Source organism: Diprion similis, chromosome 4, assembly GCF_021155765.1.
Source record: "Diprion similis isolate iyDipSimi1 chromosome 4, iyDipSimi1.1, whole genome shotgun sequence".
Classification (NCBI taxonomy): domain Eukaryota; kingdom Metazoa; phylum Arthropoda; class Insecta; order Hymenoptera; family Diprionidae; genus Diprion; species Diprion similis.
In genome coordinates, this window is record NC_060108.1 from 15,489,150 (window position 1) to 15,507,442 (window position 18,293).

Below are 18,293 nucleotides of genomic sequence, written 5' to 3' on the forward strand. Positions count from 1 at the left end.
TTTCATACGTATTTACGTACGTATATCAATGTACTGTGATTATTAGTCAAACATTTCTTTTAAAGACTATATATTTCGTCAATTATGTAAGGAGATGGTTATCAATTAAATACTACTATTATTACATATATTTATACACTCAGATATCGTTAATTTTATTACTACCATCATCATCGGCATTATCGTTATCACTATTATCATCATCATCATTATTATTATTAATATTATTATTATCGTTATTATTATATTATTATTAAGTTTTATCATTATTCTCGACTGGCTTTTATGAATGGCCAGTATATGAGACGAAGAAAAAGAGTTTCACTATTTTATTTACTACGAGCTATGAAAAAATAAACAAGTATTTAACTTATTACTATATTTGTTGTTTCTTATTTTCATAGTGTTAAGGTACACTGTCATCTTTCACTTCCCTGCTTTCTTTTTTTTTTTATATTCTTACAATTCTTACCTTCATTTTGTTCTATCTGAATACATATTTTATTCAGCTACTTGCTCATTTTTTTCACCTCTTCGAGGTGCAATTCCCGAACAAACGTCGTAAATATATTGCTTTCTATTTGTCTATTTTCTGTTGTTTATCGATAAAATTTACGATAACATATACGTAGATTTACGAAAGTTTCGTTGTTGCGTTGTTCACGATTGCGAGACGATGACAAAAAGTGGATCGAACGTAAGATACGAAAATTGATGGAAAATAAAAATCGTTTTACAAATCGGCCACGAAGCCTTCAACTATGATACCAGGCGCTATTTCCGTTGTAATACTCTCGCTGGCGTCCAGAACGTTCTCTCTTTCATCTCTGCCCCAGCCTCCCTCTCGTCCGTACTTTTCGGACATCCGAACCATCTCGTTAGGACTCCATTCTGGAGATTCGCGTCTGGTGTGACCAGAGCTTACCCCGCTACTCCTGTAGACGACGTTACCGTCACCGTACGAGTCGTCGCGAGTCGAAGAATTATGCCCCATGTACGGAGGCGGCGTTGGCGTATGATTGTCGTATATTTGAGTACGTTTCATCGATGCTCTATGATGTTGCGTCTTCCTTAACATCCCCTGTTCATTTAAGAATACAATTAATTACGCAGATTCGCGTACGATACGACGTGTTACTGATTTCATCCATTAACTATAGAATCCGATAAAAAGCCGGGGAATTTTTAATTCGAATCTAGTGCCTCCCACAAAATTAATTTGAAGCTATGGTTTTGTTGAACTCGCAAAACCCCAGGGTCTGAAGTGTATAACGTAGATCGGTTTACCTGAAAATTGAACGGTGGTTCGTCGTCTGTGTAGTTATTGTTATTTTTTCGCGCCATCATTTGCATTTCGTGGATTGGGTTTACTCTGTAATAGATGTGTTGGAATTATTTTCCACTTCTGATTTCAAATATCGAATTTCCGTTTCGATTCTGACGTAATTTCTCGTCACTTACCGATTGCTGCTCACTGAATTTCTGTTCATTCTGTCCTCGAACTCCCACTCGTTATTGTAGCCACTATTCAAGTTTCCTGATCTCATCTCAGAGCCGTAATTATTATTCAAAGGTTTCTGATTTTGGGGTATTGGGGGAGGAGGTACTTTTTTCCTAGAACGGATTGACCCTGTGCCGTCATTTCCACCGCTGTACCCGTGATTCTATGTGCATAAAAACAAACATGAACGCCGTCGCTTTTTAAGCTTATTTTTTCACAAGTCTAAGTAGTAAAAGTAACATCAAAATGAAAACTCACTGAATCTGCATTATTTACTGCAACCCTTAAAGGGTTAGGAGCGTTGCTGGGCCCTGGATAGCCCCGGGTTGGTTTTGCTGGTTGAACCTCTGCCGGGGGACACTTCACGGGGATATTCGGATCTCTGGAAAACGGAGTGTTGATCAAACTTTGACCCCCGGTCATTGGCGCGGGAACCACTCGGTGCGGTGAGTTGGTCGTTTGAACTTCGACGTCTGTAATTAAAGATATCGGTAACATTTGTCCGAGCGGAATGGTGCTGCCAATGCAGCTGCTGTTCTTGATCACTTGAAAGTGGATGATGACGATGATTTTCTCGCATTTTCCTGGCTACGCTATAATAATACGTCGCTATATGAAAAACGTAATCAAATCGGGACGTGCTAACGCGGATCGTACATGTGCGGCGAATGAATGGCAGATGATAATTGTGCTTCGTTGAATGGTGAAATTGATATAAGCACCTCTAGTGTGGACGATGTTAGTTCCCCAGGGTACAGTTTGTCGTCGTAAAGGAGCGTCCCACGGCTCGGGTTCGTCCTCAGATGCGAGCGTCGACATGGATCTGTAGAACGCATGTTTAGCTGGGTGAAAAAATCTCCCAAAACTTACCTTTTCTCAAAATACAAAATAAAAAATGACTTAGAGAGAAAGATTTCATCTTGCGGAAGAGTTGAGATATCTCTAGATAGGTCTCGGCTCTGTGATATCCGGTAATATCTCTTACCCTCGAGGCCTGTTTATCCGAGACGATTTCGTTGGATCGCTCATGTAGCTACTATCGAAGTAGGGAAGCTCTTGGTTCATGTCGAAGGGTAGCTTGTTCACGGTAAGACGCCGCTCGCCAAGGTACAGCGATGCTTTGACTCCGGGGTTAATCCTTTCTAGGGGTACGCGTTCACTCGTTGTCTGAAGTTTGGCTATCATCGATTGATTGAACAGGTGGACCTAGCATAAGTAGGGCAGAATTTCATCTCCAACCTCTTCGCCGTCCTTTCTCTCCTCAATTGTAATCAAAGTAAAAAAGTGACATTACTTGCTGTGAAAAATGCACGAGGTCTTGATACCGGGCTGCACGGTAGTGTAGGAGGACTTGGAACATGCTCTTCGACCTCCACTTGCTGCTGTAGAACATCACAAAGTTCTTCGTCTCCTGATCCCACTGATCTGACTTCAGGTCCCCCTTCGGAAGGGAGTGCTTCCTCACTGAGTGACCCCTGTACGCTGTTCGAAACATTGCAGGGTACGATGAAATAATTGTTAGACTCAGTAAGAGAACTTGTCCTCCATTTTTCATGGAAACTCAGAATTTACCTTTTTGTATCATCACAGCTGCATCCTCCTGCGACATCTCCCTGTTCTCCTTCGCTGTTATCGAGGCTTGCTTCACTGAAACAATTTCCGTTAATTCTCTCTTGTCTTTCATAGAAATGTGAAGAGTTTAACATCACGCATATGACTTACCAACAGTTCTTTTAACGCTGACAATTTTCGAGGCCATGCTCTTACGCGCGAGGAAAGCCCTCATCATGCACTGCACCTTGATGATCTTTTTCACCTGAGTCTCGTATAATCTCGACAAATACTCCTCGTTATAGTATTTGAGGAAAACTTTCGTCTTTCCGATCACCCATCCCTCCATTTTCAGTCGCACCAAAAGCAGTCTACAATTGTCCTTTGTCAAGTCAACGTTCTCGTCGAAGTCAAAGGCGAGGAACTTGTACCTGGTAATTAAAAAGAGATCAGTGTTGCCTGGAAACAACCGTGTTTACTTGATGTCGTACCTCCTGAGGAACTCTTGGAAGGGTATTCTGTGCGGGTAACCGCGCTGCCTCGCTTTTGCGGTGTCGAGGACAGCCAGGGCTCGTATCTGTTGTTTAACAACTTCCCTGTAAAATCCCCGCGGTACCCCTTCGAGGTCCGAGCGAAGACACCTTACGAAATGAGTACCGCCACTTCCCCCACCGACGGACAAAGTTTTCAATATCTCGAGACTCGCGGACCGGAAGGTGGCAGAGCAAGTGCGCATCTTTCGGGTTTGAGAAAACTGTCCTCTCGATGCGGTGTTGAATTTCTACGATAGTAAAGGAAAATATTTGCATAGTGCCAACTTGGCAGTACTTCATCCTAATCTATGGACAAATATGCCATTACAGAAAGCAAAGTACCCTTGTCTTGGTATTTTCCTGCAGTAAAATTGCGCCCCATTTTCCCTTTGTCGTTTTTTCCGCTGGCTTAGGCTGCTGGACAACGATTGTCAGGTTACCGGAGCGTGTCAACTGGTTAGTGAACATCTGAACGATCGCTTCCACACTCGAGAGCCTCATAGTTTCGATCATCTCGGGGGGTACAAAGTCCCGGTTCTTCTCCGATATCTCGTGAGCGTCGTAGACGAGCTTTCCCGTGTAGTGAGCGATGCTGAACTCGTGGTTGCTTAGAGCCTTAACGTGTACTCCTTGCGCCGACGTTTTCAGGGTCTCACAAATGTACCGAGCGTCCTGAAGCTGTCGCGAAGCGTCCTCTATTATGTGAAATAGTCCACTGGTCTTACCCATTAACTGTTCAACCGCCTCGCGGTTATCGTAGAAATGAAGTTGCTGTACGGGGATTTCTTCTTCTTGTTGCTCTTGCTGAAAGTCACGGATAGAGGGTTCCATCGTTTTGACATAATGGTAAATGATTCAAAAAAGGACAACTGAGTGCTTACCATTTCCCACACGAATACTCTCTGGTTATAATGACACTGCAGCTGCTCGTTCATTGTGTTTACGAAAAGTTGCTCGATTCTGTTGGCCGCAAAGCATTCGAATCCAAATAGGTCTAGGACATTGATACAGTACTTGTCGCCACTGAAAACAACAGTCTTTAGGTTGAAATTGTGCCTTTATGAATATATTGAAAGTATCGGTCCTACAAACCAGTTGGAGTGTATTTTTTTATTTGTAATTCGTTATACGGACGATTCATGGAAAATAGAATATTTTTTTGATTCCATATTGTTTTTCGATATTTTAATCGTGAATTTCTGTCGTCCTTTTCTAAAATTACTAATCTTCTACTTCGTAATTCCGTTGAATTGTAGTTTAGTATTTTCTAATAAAAAGTTACTCACAACAAAGTCCGGGTTACTGAGAGCTTGTAGTTAATGTTATTGACGGTCCAGTCAACTAATCTTTGATAAATCGTATTCGCAAGCACATCCCTGGCTTCCTTGGCTTCCTCAACAGTATGCCTTCTTCGTACTGCTGACCCCTTTTTGATGAGGCAATAGTTAGTCAGTGACCAGGAGAATTTTTTCAAATCCACCCCCAGCAACTGAGCAGCTTGAATGTGAAAAAAGTGGATTCAGAAAGTGGTTTGAACATAAAAATCAGGACTTGGAGTAGTCAACAATGCTATACCTTTGCTTGTTACGTCGCTGTTCTCGATTTCGGCATCGGAGTTGTTCCCCTCGACAAACTTGACCTCTCCAAGGATTAAAATCGCCGCCAGTGTTTTCCAAATCGTTTCTGATTCTGCATCCATTTCCAAAATTTTTAACGCCTCTCTAAAATCTTCAAACTTCCTGGAATTTCCGTGAGGGTCGTTTCTGACTTTGAACGATCTCTTTTTGTTGCCGCTAGTCTTGTCAGCGATTCTCAAATATCTGTATCTTCGCCCAGGGCTTAATGAATACTGTCGCAATTGACCCGCAGTGTCGAGACCGTCGTAGAAGTAGTAAAAAATGTGGAAGTTCGATTGATTTCTGAAGCAAAAAAAGAAAAGAATTTTTAACGAATGAATCGACTGTAATCAATCAACTGGGTAGGTACGATCCATTTTCTCAACTCACCTGTCGCGCGTTGAGACGCGCCATTTCTCTAATTGGTAAAGCATAAAAATGGCGCCAGATGCCTTTCCGGTGGTACCGAAGGTGGTTTGGATTTGGAGAACGCACCTGGTTGAATTTGGGTTTAATGGTGTCGCGGCGTTGCTCATGGCGTGGATTACTTCGATAGCCTTGAAGACCCTGACTCCCGCGTCTTGCATACCCTTTCGTGAAACAGTAAAGAATAAGCAAAATCTTCTCGAAAAGAATAAATTTTCCAGCAGCGTATGAAAACCAAACCTTTCGCTTTGCTTACCTTTCCCAAGTACATCAAATGTCTCACTACATGCATCATGTTTCGCGTTTTCCCTGAGTAACTTTCTCCTGCGAATATTATGTGCTGAGTTTCTTCGTTGTGCAGGACGTCTTGGTAGGCGCTATCTCCTACCGCGTATATATGAGGCGCATTGTCCGATCTGGATTTGCATTGATACTTTGTGTGGAACTGGGAGTAAAATTGAAAAAATTGAAACTTTGTGTTAAAAGTTGTACTAGGAATCCAGTTTACCAGAACTGGCACTTACGTGAGCTCCGTAGATATCTTGTTCCTCATTTGGGTTCAAAATTAGCAAGACATCGCCGACGAAGGACTGAAAGTATCCTAGCTTCAGTCTTTCCTGTAACTCATCGAGGATCGTATCCTCTGAAAGGTGTTCCAGGGCTGCCAAATCTTCAACCAACATTTTCTCAAGAGGTCCCGTCTGATGAGTCTGCAAGTACGGTCACGTAGAGAAGTAAGGTTCAGCAATTTTTAGTCAAATTACAATCTGATTGGGAAAGCGATACCTTGAGGTGTCCCGTGCGAACGATTACTTCCGGTCTTCTGTCAAGTCGTCCCTTTCCGCTGAAGTCCATGGCTAAGGCTTTCAAGTCCTGGGCGAGCTGAAGATGAGGGTTTTATCAACGTTGGCATAAATTTGCTGGCCATTATTCCGAATTTGTTATATAGTGTTATTGTTATATAGCGTTATGACAGTTTACCGGATAGTCATTCTCCGGTAGTTCTGATAAGAAAGGGTGCTCCATTATCTCTGCCATAAATGGTCTATTGTCTGGATTCTTCTCTAGGCACCTATCCAAAAACCGAATATCAAACTCAGGACACAAATTGATCTGACAATAGGTCGAATTCAAAATCAAAATTGGGTTACACTACGAAAATTCTTGTGTGCAATCGTGTCACTTACTCCGCAATAAAATCGTTGAAATTCTGTGTCCAGTTAGCCGGTCTGTAAAGATTGGGTGGTGGGTTTCTGATGATTTGGAAGAGTGCTCTACTCGGATGCATGTCCTGAAACGGTGGTTTGCCATCGGCTAATTCAATGGCGGTTATTCCTATAGCCCAGACGTCTGCTCTGCTTCCGTACCCCGTTTCCGGTGTGTCTTTGCTGGTGACCACTTCCGGTGCCATCCAGCAGGGTGATCCTATACAGGTCTTCCTCTTACCCAATTCTCCCTTTATCATACGAGACAATCCAAAGTCCACCAGTTTAACCTCCCCATTTTTTGTGAGGAGTATGTTATTTCCGCGGACGTCACGATGCAGTATATTGTTCTCGTGAAGATGCAGCAATGCCTGGGTGAAAATGAAATTAAAGACAAAACGCGGTCATTGATATTTATCAGTTCTTGGAGCATATCTTTCCAGCAATTCAGAATCTGTAAATGGATCCGCAACGATACGTTGTAAAAAGGGGACAACAATCGCGTCAGCTTTTTCCGTATCTATGCATTGTACGTAGCGATGCGTTAGGTCGCTGGGCCATCCGCAGCGTCTGTTTGAATAAAAGGGTAAAAGAAGTGGTTGAATTTACTGCTAATTGAACGATCTAAAGTTTGCGGTCGCTTAACGATTAACAAGCAAACGAGTGTTACGGGCTCGGAGTCCTGGCATGCGCATGAAATCATTAATTCCTGGCTCATCAGGTTGACTGCTTCCCCTTGCCGAGGCGGGAGAGCCAACGAAGAAGAAAGAGCACAATAGAGACGGAGCGAGAGACGATAGGAGGGACAGAGGGAGAGGGTTGGGGTGGTTACTGCAGTTCTCCTCGCACTGTAGCTCCAGAGCGGGAATTTATTTTCCGTGTAATTTGCTGGCATTAAACGTCAGCGTGGTCTGATTTACCGCAAGAGTGACCGTAGAGACGAATTGCTACCGGCCCAGAGAAACACGTACTCCGTCGGGCCCCGCCGGACCTCCGAAGGGCATGAGACCCAATAAACCGTCTATCACTCAATGAAAACTCCACCACCAAAACGGCCAAGATCTGCTCAAGTTGGAAGACTTTTGCTCAGCTTAAACTGTTGCCTCACCTATTCTCACACCTCTTGTGGTACCCATCCCGAATCCTGAAGAAGGAAGAGGATGCAGATTTGGCATTAGTATTTGGTCAAAAGCAAACGCTGGTGCGAGAGCGAAGAAGCATGAAATAATTGAAGTATTAGTCTTGCGATGTGAGTACTGAGCGAACGGAACAAGATCGGATTAATTCACTTGAAGGTCACTCCTTTGACAGACAGCCCTGAATTCGATGTGTCAATTCACAGTTCGTTGCTGTGTCAGAGTTCCTTTTGTCTATATGCTTGTCATGTGGAGTATTTACAGCTTCCGCATATCATTCGCGCGTAATGGTCGATCTCTTGAATGTGAGGAAAGATACGTTTCGTTTTGTTACACGTGCTACGCGAGGATTTTTTATTTAGCTTTATTACCAATCTAATTTGACTTTTTGTTTGGTTATATCTTTCTTTTCTCTCTGATTTTTTTTTAACTCTGTCGACGAAGCGTGTTCCACGAATCGTGGACAGGTTAGCTGCGGCTTGGCACATGTATATTATGAATGGATAATTATATCGTAATGGGCATATTACAGCTGGTAATTATATCTCACCGGTGCGGCATTATAATTGCGGACGAAGTGTTCGCCGCTCAAGAAACCGCCGAATAATGCATCACGAACCAAAAACCGACGGCGCCAATTTTAGGAGGAAGCGGTCAGCGCTTTGCACACCATTCCTGATCCGCATTGTCTGATGTCTCACTATATGTATAAGTATATCCTCGCAGAGTGTGTAAATCAGCAGAAGAACAGAGAGCGAGAAAAAAAGAGCTGAGAGAAAAATACGAAAGTGATGCACCCTGTAATTTTATCCTGCAGCGAATGAAATCAATGCCGCGTGAACAGGAATGTTTGGGAATTTTAAATTCGCTGAAAAACAAGAAGACAAGATACGAGAATAATAATTCCTCACCTTAACGACTTCTTTCAGTATATAACCGATGTGTTCCTCCTTAAGTTTTTTATCCGAGGCTGCCAACCCTCTGACCAAGTCCATCACAGATCCACCCTCGCAGAACTGTAATCATTTCAATTCTCAATAGTATAAAGGACGAGTTCTTTATCCTTCATCGCTCATTTTCTCACAGTGTTTTGAAACTTAATGGCAAAGAAACAACGACACACTTTAATAATACCGACAGTGAGAATAATACAGAAATCCCAGAGTAATCGAGGAAGTAATCTAGATTCGCTGCAGTTGATTGCGCGCTTGCGCACTTGTCCAGAGTTAGCTCAAGATTTGATTTAAAATTGAATTGTGGTCGCGCCTTCGTCAATTTTTCTGCAATCAAGCTTCAACTTAGTTCTGTGGTTTCCCGGCTGAATTATTTTCCCTTCTTCGCTCATCGTCAGTCTCCGGTAACACTGTACATCAGATGCGTTTTGTTCGCGTAACATTAAAGCTGCGCTAAAACGATTTTTCCTCGTGGAAGTTCCGAGCCTAGCCTAGAGGGAGTCTTGCACCAGGATACATTCCGCATCTGGGTTCGTATTTCACGGTGGTTAATTTTTTAACGGAATCAAAAATATTTCCACCCGACGTACGACGACGAAGAGCTACTATCGCAATTTTACCTTGGAAGAGGAGAAGTTCTGCCAGGCTCCGGAGCCCAGGCGCATCGCGCAGTTAACGACAATGTGGCAAAGATTTACAGCTAGCAATGTTTCATATCAAGCGATTTTATGGCGTACCGGCCTTGCAGCCTTTACCGGACTGACGATGAGTACGCACGGAGTGCGTTTAAGCTGATGCGAGTTTGTTACGCTCGCACGCGGTGCCTGCTCTTCGATGTTCCCAACCATCGACGTACTGCGATCGTTTAACGGCTCCGTCGTCCTCCAATGTAATTAATTACGAGGCCGAAAGTAACGACGTACTCGATTTAAACCACCGATTGCGAACGTTGGGAATATCTGAACTTTCAAAGGGCTGTAAATCGTCGGATAAGATGGAGGAAGTACAAAGAAACGATATATATATATTCTTTCCTCCCAATTATTTCGGTGAGATTAAAAATGTACCATTTATTCAGCATCTTTTTTACAATGTTGAAGAAATGAAAATGCAGCAAATTGCAGCAAAGTTTACGGTGCACCCTCACTTTCTTTTACTCTAAATTGTTTTGTGGTCATTTTTACACGAAGCACGAGTTTCGTCTGATGAAAGTCAGGGCGGAATGCCTACGATTGCGTCGAGAAACGAAAGCTGTAAACCGTTGTTAATAGTGTCCATACTAATAAAGTCCTCGCGTTTGAAGTCACTCCGTAAGTTACAGAGATATGAGATTGCAGATTGCAGGTAGCCGGAGTTCTAAGTGAAATAATATTTGACTCACAGGAGGTCTCCTCGTAAATTTTCCTTGTCACACGGCAGAGTTTCGTACCTGCGTGTCCGAAGAAGTTTAATGATCGTTTAATGAGGCCGTGAATCGTAAATTACCAAGAAAGTTTCACGGTGCACGTAGGCAGGAACGTTGGTATAACACAATATACTACATACGCCGAAGATATAGTCGCGGGGCAGAATCATCTGCGGATCGGTAGTTACTTAATCCATTGAAGATCGTTATCATCATTATTGAGATCTTTCGAAAATCAAGTTATCCGAGTTCAGCACCTCGATCAAAAGAAACGCCGAAGACGAACGCTTACCTCCATCACGAACCACACTTGATCGGGTTCCGTTTTCTTACCAGACCTCCTTCGGTAGATTCCATAAAATTCTGGCAGGTTTGGATGCCCGGCAAAGTCGCGAAGCACTCTGTACTCCTCGACTATCAGAGCCTGCGTGTCCTGAGTCAGCTTCTGGACTTTGATAGCGACTTTTTTGTTTCCTGCATCAAACGAACCGCGTTAATCATTTTATACCCTCTAAGACCACCCGCTCATTGTTCGCCGCAGAAAATTCTGCCCCCTATTGTTACCTCACTTGATCTTAATATTAAAACGGACCGGCCTGTAAATCCGTCGCTTCAAAGACATCACCGCAGACTCCGGACCCGATTCGATCCTTCAGGGTGTATCGCTTCCCTGGATCCTGGATACTGTCCAGTCGTTGAAGAGTCCCTCCGCCTCCTCCCCCTGCGTCCCTGTGATCTTGGCGGCCTTCTCCCCACCCTCCACCCCTCTCATAGTCCTCCATATTGTTCCTACCGATCTTTATCAAACTATGATCAGGCGAAAATGTATCTGAAAAGAAAATTTTTGTTCAACAATTTTTTAATGTCATATAGGTGGAAAAATTAGTCGTGTTGTAAATTATACTCGAACAATGCTCAAAAGTGCTGTTGTTACATTGTGTGGTCCGGATTCGAGCTTCAGTTCAGCCGGTAATTTTTCTCGCACTGAAAATAGTGCATCGCAGCGCAAAAGCAGAAACAAGTATTCTGCTGTGAGTATCAGTTGCGGATTTATCGACGAAAATAATTGGCTTACGGGGAAATATTGGGTGGAATGAGACACCCGGTGTGTATATTATACGTCCATGTATTATACCGCGTATTTCTTTATTCTTAGCGGGGGTGTGTGCCTGACGTCGGAGTTGCCCAAGAAAATTACACACGCTCCAGTAGCAGGAGGAACAGCTCCAGGAACACTTGAACGACGTGACCCCGCGTCGGCAGAGTTGTCCCTCAAAGCATTATAAGCATCGCGCCGGAAGAAACACTGCGGCTCTCAAAGTGAGTGTTAATTATTTCCGATTTCACCCCGATATTACGCAGGCACTTAATGACTAATTAGTCACTAGTGGGCCGCCTGGGACGCCACCGACGAGAGTCGAAACGACAAATTCCCCCTCCGTGTCCTCGTCATTTTTCATCCCGAATCAGATCCCGTCGAGACAGCGTCGGTGCCGGTGCCATACGGATAAGAGCCTTTGTGAGGCCTCGTAAGTCATTCCCTAGATCCGTTTAGCAGCGAGTTCTCGTTACGCAAGGCGAACTAGAGCCAGAGAGATACGAGGGAAAAGGAACAATAGAGGAAGGGAAACACCGGGTACAGAGGATTTCGATATGTAAAGTCGACTGAGGCGTCTGTTAATTTCCATCCCCTCACACATGCGCAACACCCTGCAAGCTCACCCGCTTCCTTACTTACAATTAGTTATTGACCGAAATCTGTTCACCAGTTCGTGCGACTTGTCGCAGCATTTATCGCGCTTCTCGTAAAACATGCCCCAGCACTCACATAATTCCCTAATTGGATCGCGTTAAAATTTCAAACAGCACCGTTCTCCCTTGGCGCATGCCCGATCGGCCTTACATGCTTTTTGCTCTCCGTGTCGTCGATTACACAGTTCTTCCCGAGGCAATTTTGTGGTTCAAATAAACAGCTGAGACCGTTATGCGTCATAACCGTAAAAATTTATAATTCGGCAATTATTCAGCTCAATTTTTTACGGCATGAATTAATCGAGCAACGTTTCCGAAGCGAATCATCAAAATACAGATATATACAGACAAGTTGTGCAGTCGTATTTGTAATATCATTGAAAGATATTCTTTCTTCGCATTACCTTGCAATTTAAAATTAGAATTTGAGATGCCAGGATTAATCTCGCCAAATAACGAGTGAAAATCTACATTAGAAATGATTTATAGCCGCGGTGTTGCGACGTTTGTTCTTTCTCCAAGAAACGTGTCTTCTGCTCGCACGTAGATATGCGGAGCGATGAAGTTTGAATTTTCTGCTATCCTGCGCGGGGTTCGGAGAAGGAGGATGAGGAGGAGGAGCTGCTGTGGTCTCGGTGACAAGGGAGCGACGAGGGGGGTTGTTGGCGGTGACGGGTCTGTCGCTTGGTTCGATTACATCTTACAAAAAGTCGCATTACACGCGACACGAGTTGCGAATAAATCGACGGATTATGCCAATAAGTCGCGAACCCGGGGAATAAATGAATTGGCTGATGATTCGCCTTCGAACTGTTTTACCGAGTTCGCGGCTACGTCCGAGGAATTTAACGCCTCAATGAATTTTTCACCTCGAAACCTGTCCTCGTACCTCTTCACCGGAATCGCGTCTGATTCCTCATCTTTATTCATTCTAAACCCTGATCTTTTTTAGTTTCATGAGATTATGCAGAGATACTCACATCGACACTTTACCGATGATCCTTACTTTTTATCTCATACTTAATACAGAAATCAATCTGTCTGCAAAAAAAAAAAATCTTACTTCTGACAAGCTTCGAAAATCATTAAAAAAAATTCAAATACAGTTTATGATTTTTATTCTATAATCTTTTTATTTTTGGCTGCAAATTCACAACGCGTAGAATATTCTTGCTTGAACTGGACATTTTTTTACGCGCCAAAGTCTTAGATCTGCGATATTTGATGAGGTGGATGAAGTGAAAATCACTTAAAAAATGAGAAAAATTTAGACATACCGACGAGTACAAAATAAATTTGCTTACGTAAAAATAGTTTTTACCTGGTGATAATTATTTCCCATAAAATACCTTCTACCCGTCCGAGTGTTGTCCAATGAAAAACAGCTAATTTGATTATGTTTTCATTGCGATGCAGGGAGTGCACGCGGCCGTTTACCGCGGTATGCATTATACAGTATATAGTTTAATCAGTCCCGGGAATCTCCGGACGACTTGGACGATCGTTCTGTGAAGTTCGCACGTCTTAGTTTTTTGACTTTCTCGGTACACCGCAACGCAGACACCGTTCATCCCGGTCTCTTTCTTCCCTCCCTGCCTCCTCTTTCAGCCTTTTCTTTTCTTCACTCCTGCTGGTCACAGATCGATACAGGGAACCATCGATACGTCAAACTTGGTCGGCTATGGGCGAGTAAAACAAGCAGGAACACGTGTTCTGGCACCTCCCGACGCGCGTCGAGGAACGCGATATCTCGTACCTTATAATACCTCTCCAGGGAGATGCGAACAAAGAGAGAAAGACGCCACAAAGAGACGTGAAGAAAGAGAGATAGAGAGAGAAAGAGAGACGACGAAGCCGTAGCCGTTAATTATTGTATTAACAACCGAGATCACGGGGACGATATAATTTAAAAAGAAGTTTTTACACATATTTGCGAAGAAACAAGTGATTATCGGTCGGATTTACCCTCTATCCTTTGTCCGGTTTCATGTCATGGACACCAGCGGACTCGTTTTATCATTCGTTTAAGTTTTGTACGGCTGATTTGCTTATACGGTGAGATTTATTTGTTTTTTTGCTTAATTTGAATAGTAAAGCCAAAGAAATATGGGTCCAATGTCTGGAACGTAAAGCTTTAATGGGGTGAAACCACCCCCAAAAGTAAGGCATGTCAAAACACGATTTGGCAGTTTCACCCACAAGAACATGATATTTTTTAACTAATCTAACTGGAAAAGTTTTCTCATAACTAGAAATGAAAAATCTAATTTTCTCAATTAAAAAAAAAAAAAAAAAAAAAAAAAAAGTGTTGCTTAGTTTTTCGTGTATTGTAATATATTGCAACAGAAATCAAATCGGAGATATCGAACTGGGAATCCTTCCTTGGAAGATTTCGATTTTGAGGAATGTAATTTCTGTTTCTCAGCTTATTGTTTTAATTAATGTTATATTTGTTAAAAGTGATCTTATATCATACTACTTCAATTCTTAATAGTTTGTGGGAGGAATTTAATAAGTAGAGACCATTATTTGTTTAAGATTTATCGTAACTAGTAAGATTTGCTCAGTTCAGTAGGAAATATTGCTAAAAATGTAAAGTTCCATCGTTGAATGTTTTATTTTAAGAGATACCTTTAAATTATATCATCATTAACACTTTACAAGCCTTAATTATACCCAAAAATCAACTGTTTCAACTCACCCCGCCCAAACAGAATGACTTGTTACGTTCAAGTCGTTTTTTCGCTACATAATTCACACTTACACTTTCTTTGTGTCAGTCATCTGAAAGTGTAAGAAATGAAATATCGATTGTCACTAGTCTCATACGATCTGTGCTTATAGAATTTTTTGTACGAAGCAAAATGTCAAAATTGTTTCAACTCCCCTCGGTCTCCCCCATAAAATCTGAGGAAGAAATGAAACGAAAATGCACACACTCGGGTGGGTTTCACAACGGAGATGAAAAAAAGGGAGAGAGATGGAGGATGTATGATATAAGAAGAAGTGCCCTTAAATTTCCGAGGAAGAAACTCACCTCTAATTAAGACGTCTGGCAGACTGGCAGGTTGCAGGCCCCGCGGCGTCCGCGGCGTCCACCCTCGCAATGCGGCCGCCCCGACGCCCGGCGTCCCCTACGCCGGCTTGGCTTCCATGATCCAATAAGGCGGACCTAATTAACTAACTGCTAACTCACAAGCCTGTTAGCTCATTGATTTCATTCTCTTTCTCCCAACCTGCCTTCCCTTGAATCATTTAACCATTTTCGACTTTTGCATTCCCCCGCACAGCTATGCCTGCGGATTCTCTCACAATTTCGCAAACCTTTTAACCGATCCTTTCAATTCTCCATTAACTGATAAATTTTCAACGCTGTTTACAAAATATTTATTTTCTCACAATGTGGGAAGTAGACCGTCTTGCACGAGAAATCAGACAACAATTGTATCGGTCTATTACTTCAGATTATTAGTGTTGAAATATAAACACTGTGCCAAGTGTTCAGTATTGCAGAAATATACTTCATTTCGTTTACATTCAGGAAGTTCAAAATTACAACAAAAAGTCAATGTAACTTCTGGACGTGAAATAAGAATATTTTGTGGAAATTTAACAATCCTCTTCAATTCCTACACCGTTACGGTAATTCGGGAAACGCGAAAAATGACAAAATTAATAAGCGGTGGATATTAGCGGACTTTTCCTGGCCCTAGCCTAACCTACCCTGCACGGACGACCTCGTTTGTTGAGAGGGTAATCGGCTTAAGAGCGATCTAAGAGTAAGCAAAAATGGAGAGTCATACGTGCTTGTAAATGCGTACGAAGTCCTCGGTAATTACCTCGGTATACCGAGTCTCCTTACTTAGAACTATGCGCGAGGAAGGCTTGCTAGGGACTTCTTGCATCGACAGTGGAAGAGAGGAGTCGGATTGATGTTCTCGCACGCAAACGCGCCGACTCATATTTGACGTTTCGTCGGAAACAGGACTGAATTATAATCCCGATGTCCGGAGAGAAGTTGAGAAGTTTCCTGCATGGCCGACGCACGAAGTAAACGAGAAGACACTCGGGGCAAAAACAGGCCCAATTAATCTTGCAGCTAGTTATTTGATTCGCTTGCCGAAGAACTTCTCGCGTCCGTCGAGTCTGCATTGACGTGCTGCCGTCTCGGTAATATTAGTCTCAATAAATTAACGTGTTTTACTGTAAACTCGCATCGCTCGCTATTCGCATTAACCTCCACGCTGCAGGTAAGGAGGCGACTCTTTTGCGACGAGCTAAGCCTCGTCAAAGGTACCGACAAGATACAGGGATGAGGCTCGAAGCTTTATACTCGCGGTTTTTTTTCCACACTTCTTCCTCCCTCCCACTTTTCTGCGTTGTCGTTCTACACCAAAGTTTCTTCTATCCTCTCTTTCTACGATATTCTTTTTTTCCCTCCCCTCAAGCATTCATCATCCTCCCAAATTCGCGTTCTCCTACCCGGGTCGAAAATCCTCGTGTTGTAAGGTACGCTGTATTCCAATGTTCCAGTGTTCCGATTCGCCTACATAACACTGCAATACCATCCGGTATTTATTGTCTCATACAAAATCAATAAGGGGTTGCGGTTTGACGAGGGCTATTGAGAGTGTGTACGTGTACATACCGTGTGTACGCGATTCCGACGTACCTACCTCGGCGAGGCAGTGCGCAAGTACAAGACATATCACTGATCGTACGATAAACCGTGTACCGGTCACACTTCGATTATAAGCGGCGCGAATCAAAGGCATTGGAAATATAAAGCTCAGGTTAATGAATAAACATTATGGAAGACCATCTCACATCTCGCATCTCGCATCTTGGATCTCGGATCCATCGTATCTCGTGAATCGGCGATCGATCGATCTTGCCCACGCTGTGTGTGCCTTTCTACCATAGGTATACCAACGGCGAGCTCGGTGGAGAGCAAGTTTTATCAACGATCGCTAGATGCAGGTTAAGACTCGAGAGATATATTAGTCTTTCTTAAATTTTCATGAAAAATATTTGGAATTTATGCCGGTGCATATCTTTTATTTCAATAAAAATTTCAGTAATGATTCCGTGAAATATGTCAAGTCTCACTGGTTCTACGTTTTTTTTTTTGGAATGCGAGAAAGTTTACTTTCGCTGTCGAACGAAACCTGCTAGTATCGTGAAGGAAAACGATGGAGCTAAAAGACGTCGATATACTTCATAGAAATGTATTTACCCACACATAAAGAGTGTTTATCGGTCCCGTTGCATTTCCGGTAGACCGAGCTTACGGAGTGCTTTTGAATCCACGGAAGCGTAGTTAACATGGCGATTACGACTAGATCAGGACGGAATAAGTGCTTGAAAATAGTCGAAGAGGCTTACCGCCTGTAGCTTACAGAAACGAATGAGGATCCTGGAAAAGACTTGAATGGTTAAAAGCGGGGGATTCAGTCAGCCAGGGGTGTTTTGATTGAGGTTGTATTTGAGGAGGCTAGAGAAAAGAGCTGAGGCCAGAAGTTCACTACCAGTTTTATAAAGGAACTCTTTTTATTATTGTACGTTTCAGTATACAGTCGTGCCTTTCGCGTAGTATTTATTATCGCTAATAATACTGCAGAGTAGAAGAGGTGTTACAATTTATTTGATTTGACGTTGTATATAATGATATATAATATATGTACGAACATACATATACATATATATTTAAATATTAAATAAACTTATAATAAATAAATTAATTGAACTCTTATTGGCTAGGAATTGTTTATATTATTTAATACTATCTTAAAGTTATGAATCTTGTTATTATTATTGTTGTTGTTGATATTATTATTATTGTTATTGTTATTTTTGTTATAAACGGTACATTAATTATTGCCTAGGCTTCTCACCGGCAACGGTCAATTGCCCTTTTATTACATATACATACATGCATATTCACCTATCTATAATTATAGCCATTGTTATGTTACAATTTTTTAACTCAATACTATGAACGCCCATCTTATGAAATTCATACAACCCTTAAGAATTACTTAACTACATCATTATTTGTGTCAGTCTGGTCATTTTCACTGGTTAGGTACGTATATAATAATATACAAGCTTTCCAAGTGATAAATTACATTTTCAAATTGTATAATATAATTCTTTAATATTTCTAATGACAAATCTTATCCTCGACGAAGGAGAAATGGGCGGCTTATTTTTCC

General features: G+C 42.3%; 1 protein-coding gene across 3 annotated transcripts in view; it reads right to left on the reverse strand.

Annotated features, from left to right (window-relative positions):
• LOC124405842 (neither inactivation nor afterpotential protein C) overlaps positions 1 to 15,204 on the reverse strand; it is a 32,895-nt gene extending 17,691 nt beyond the window's left edge. Inside the window, exons 1-24 of one of the 3 annotated variants that reach the window (XM_046881077.1) lie at positions 15,116 to 15,189; positions 10,919 to 11,155; positions 10,619 to 10,800; positions 8,880 to 8,984; positions 6,815 to 7,203; positions 6,609 to 6,699; positions 6,414 to 6,509; positions 6,152 to 6,337; positions 5,884 to 6,072; positions 5,592 to 5,791; positions 5,161 to 5,504; positions 4,872 to 5,082; positions 4,467 to 4,608; positions 3,928 to 4,389; positions 3,544 to 3,833; positions 3,224 to 3,483; positions 3,074 to 3,148; positions 2,796 to 2,983; positions 2,487 to 2,707; positions 2,224 to 2,324; positions 1,760 to 1,974; positions 1,462 to 1,664; positions 1,288 to 1,372; positions 514 to 1,081 (exon numbers count right to left, since the gene is read on the reverse strand). In XM_046881077.1, coding sequence (XP_046737033.1) covers positions 734 to 1,081; positions 1,288 to 1,372; positions 1,462 to 1,664; positions 1,760 to 1,974; positions 2,224 to 2,324; positions 2,487 to 2,707; positions 2,796 to 2,983; positions 3,074 to 3,148; positions 3,224 to 3,483; positions 3,544 to 3,833; positions 3,928 to 4,389; positions 4,467 to 4,608; positions 4,872 to 5,082; positions 5,161 to 5,504; positions 5,592 to 5,791; positions 5,884 to 6,072; positions 6,152 to 6,337; positions 6,414 to 6,509; positions 6,609 to 6,699; positions 6,815 to 7,203; positions 8,880 to 8,984; positions 10,619 to 10,800; positions 10,919 to 11,108 — 4,773 coding nt within the window. In that variant the 5' untranslated portion in view covers positions 11,109 to 11,155; positions 15,116 to 15,189 and the 3' untranslated portion in view covers positions 514 to 733. Of the gene's footprint in view, positions 1 to 513; positions 1,082 to 1,287; positions 1,373 to 1,461; positions 1,665 to 1,759; positions 1,975 to 2,223; positions 2,325 to 2,486; positions 2,708 to 2,795; positions 2,984 to 3,073; positions 3,149 to 3,223; positions 3,484 to 3,543; positions 3,834 to 3,927; positions 4,390 to 4,466; positions 4,609 to 4,871; positions 5,083 to 5,160; positions 5,505 to 5,591; positions 5,792 to 5,883; positions 6,073 to 6,151; positions 6,338 to 6,413; positions 6,510 to 6,608; positions 6,700 to 6,814; positions 7,204 to 8,879; positions 8,985 to 10,618; positions 10,801 to 10,918; positions 11,156 to 15,115 lie in introns of those variants that run through there. The other 2 variants (XM_046881078.1, XM_046881079.1) reach the window with 2 other exon arrangements.
• Positions 15,205 to 18,293: the final 3,089 nt, after the last annotated feature.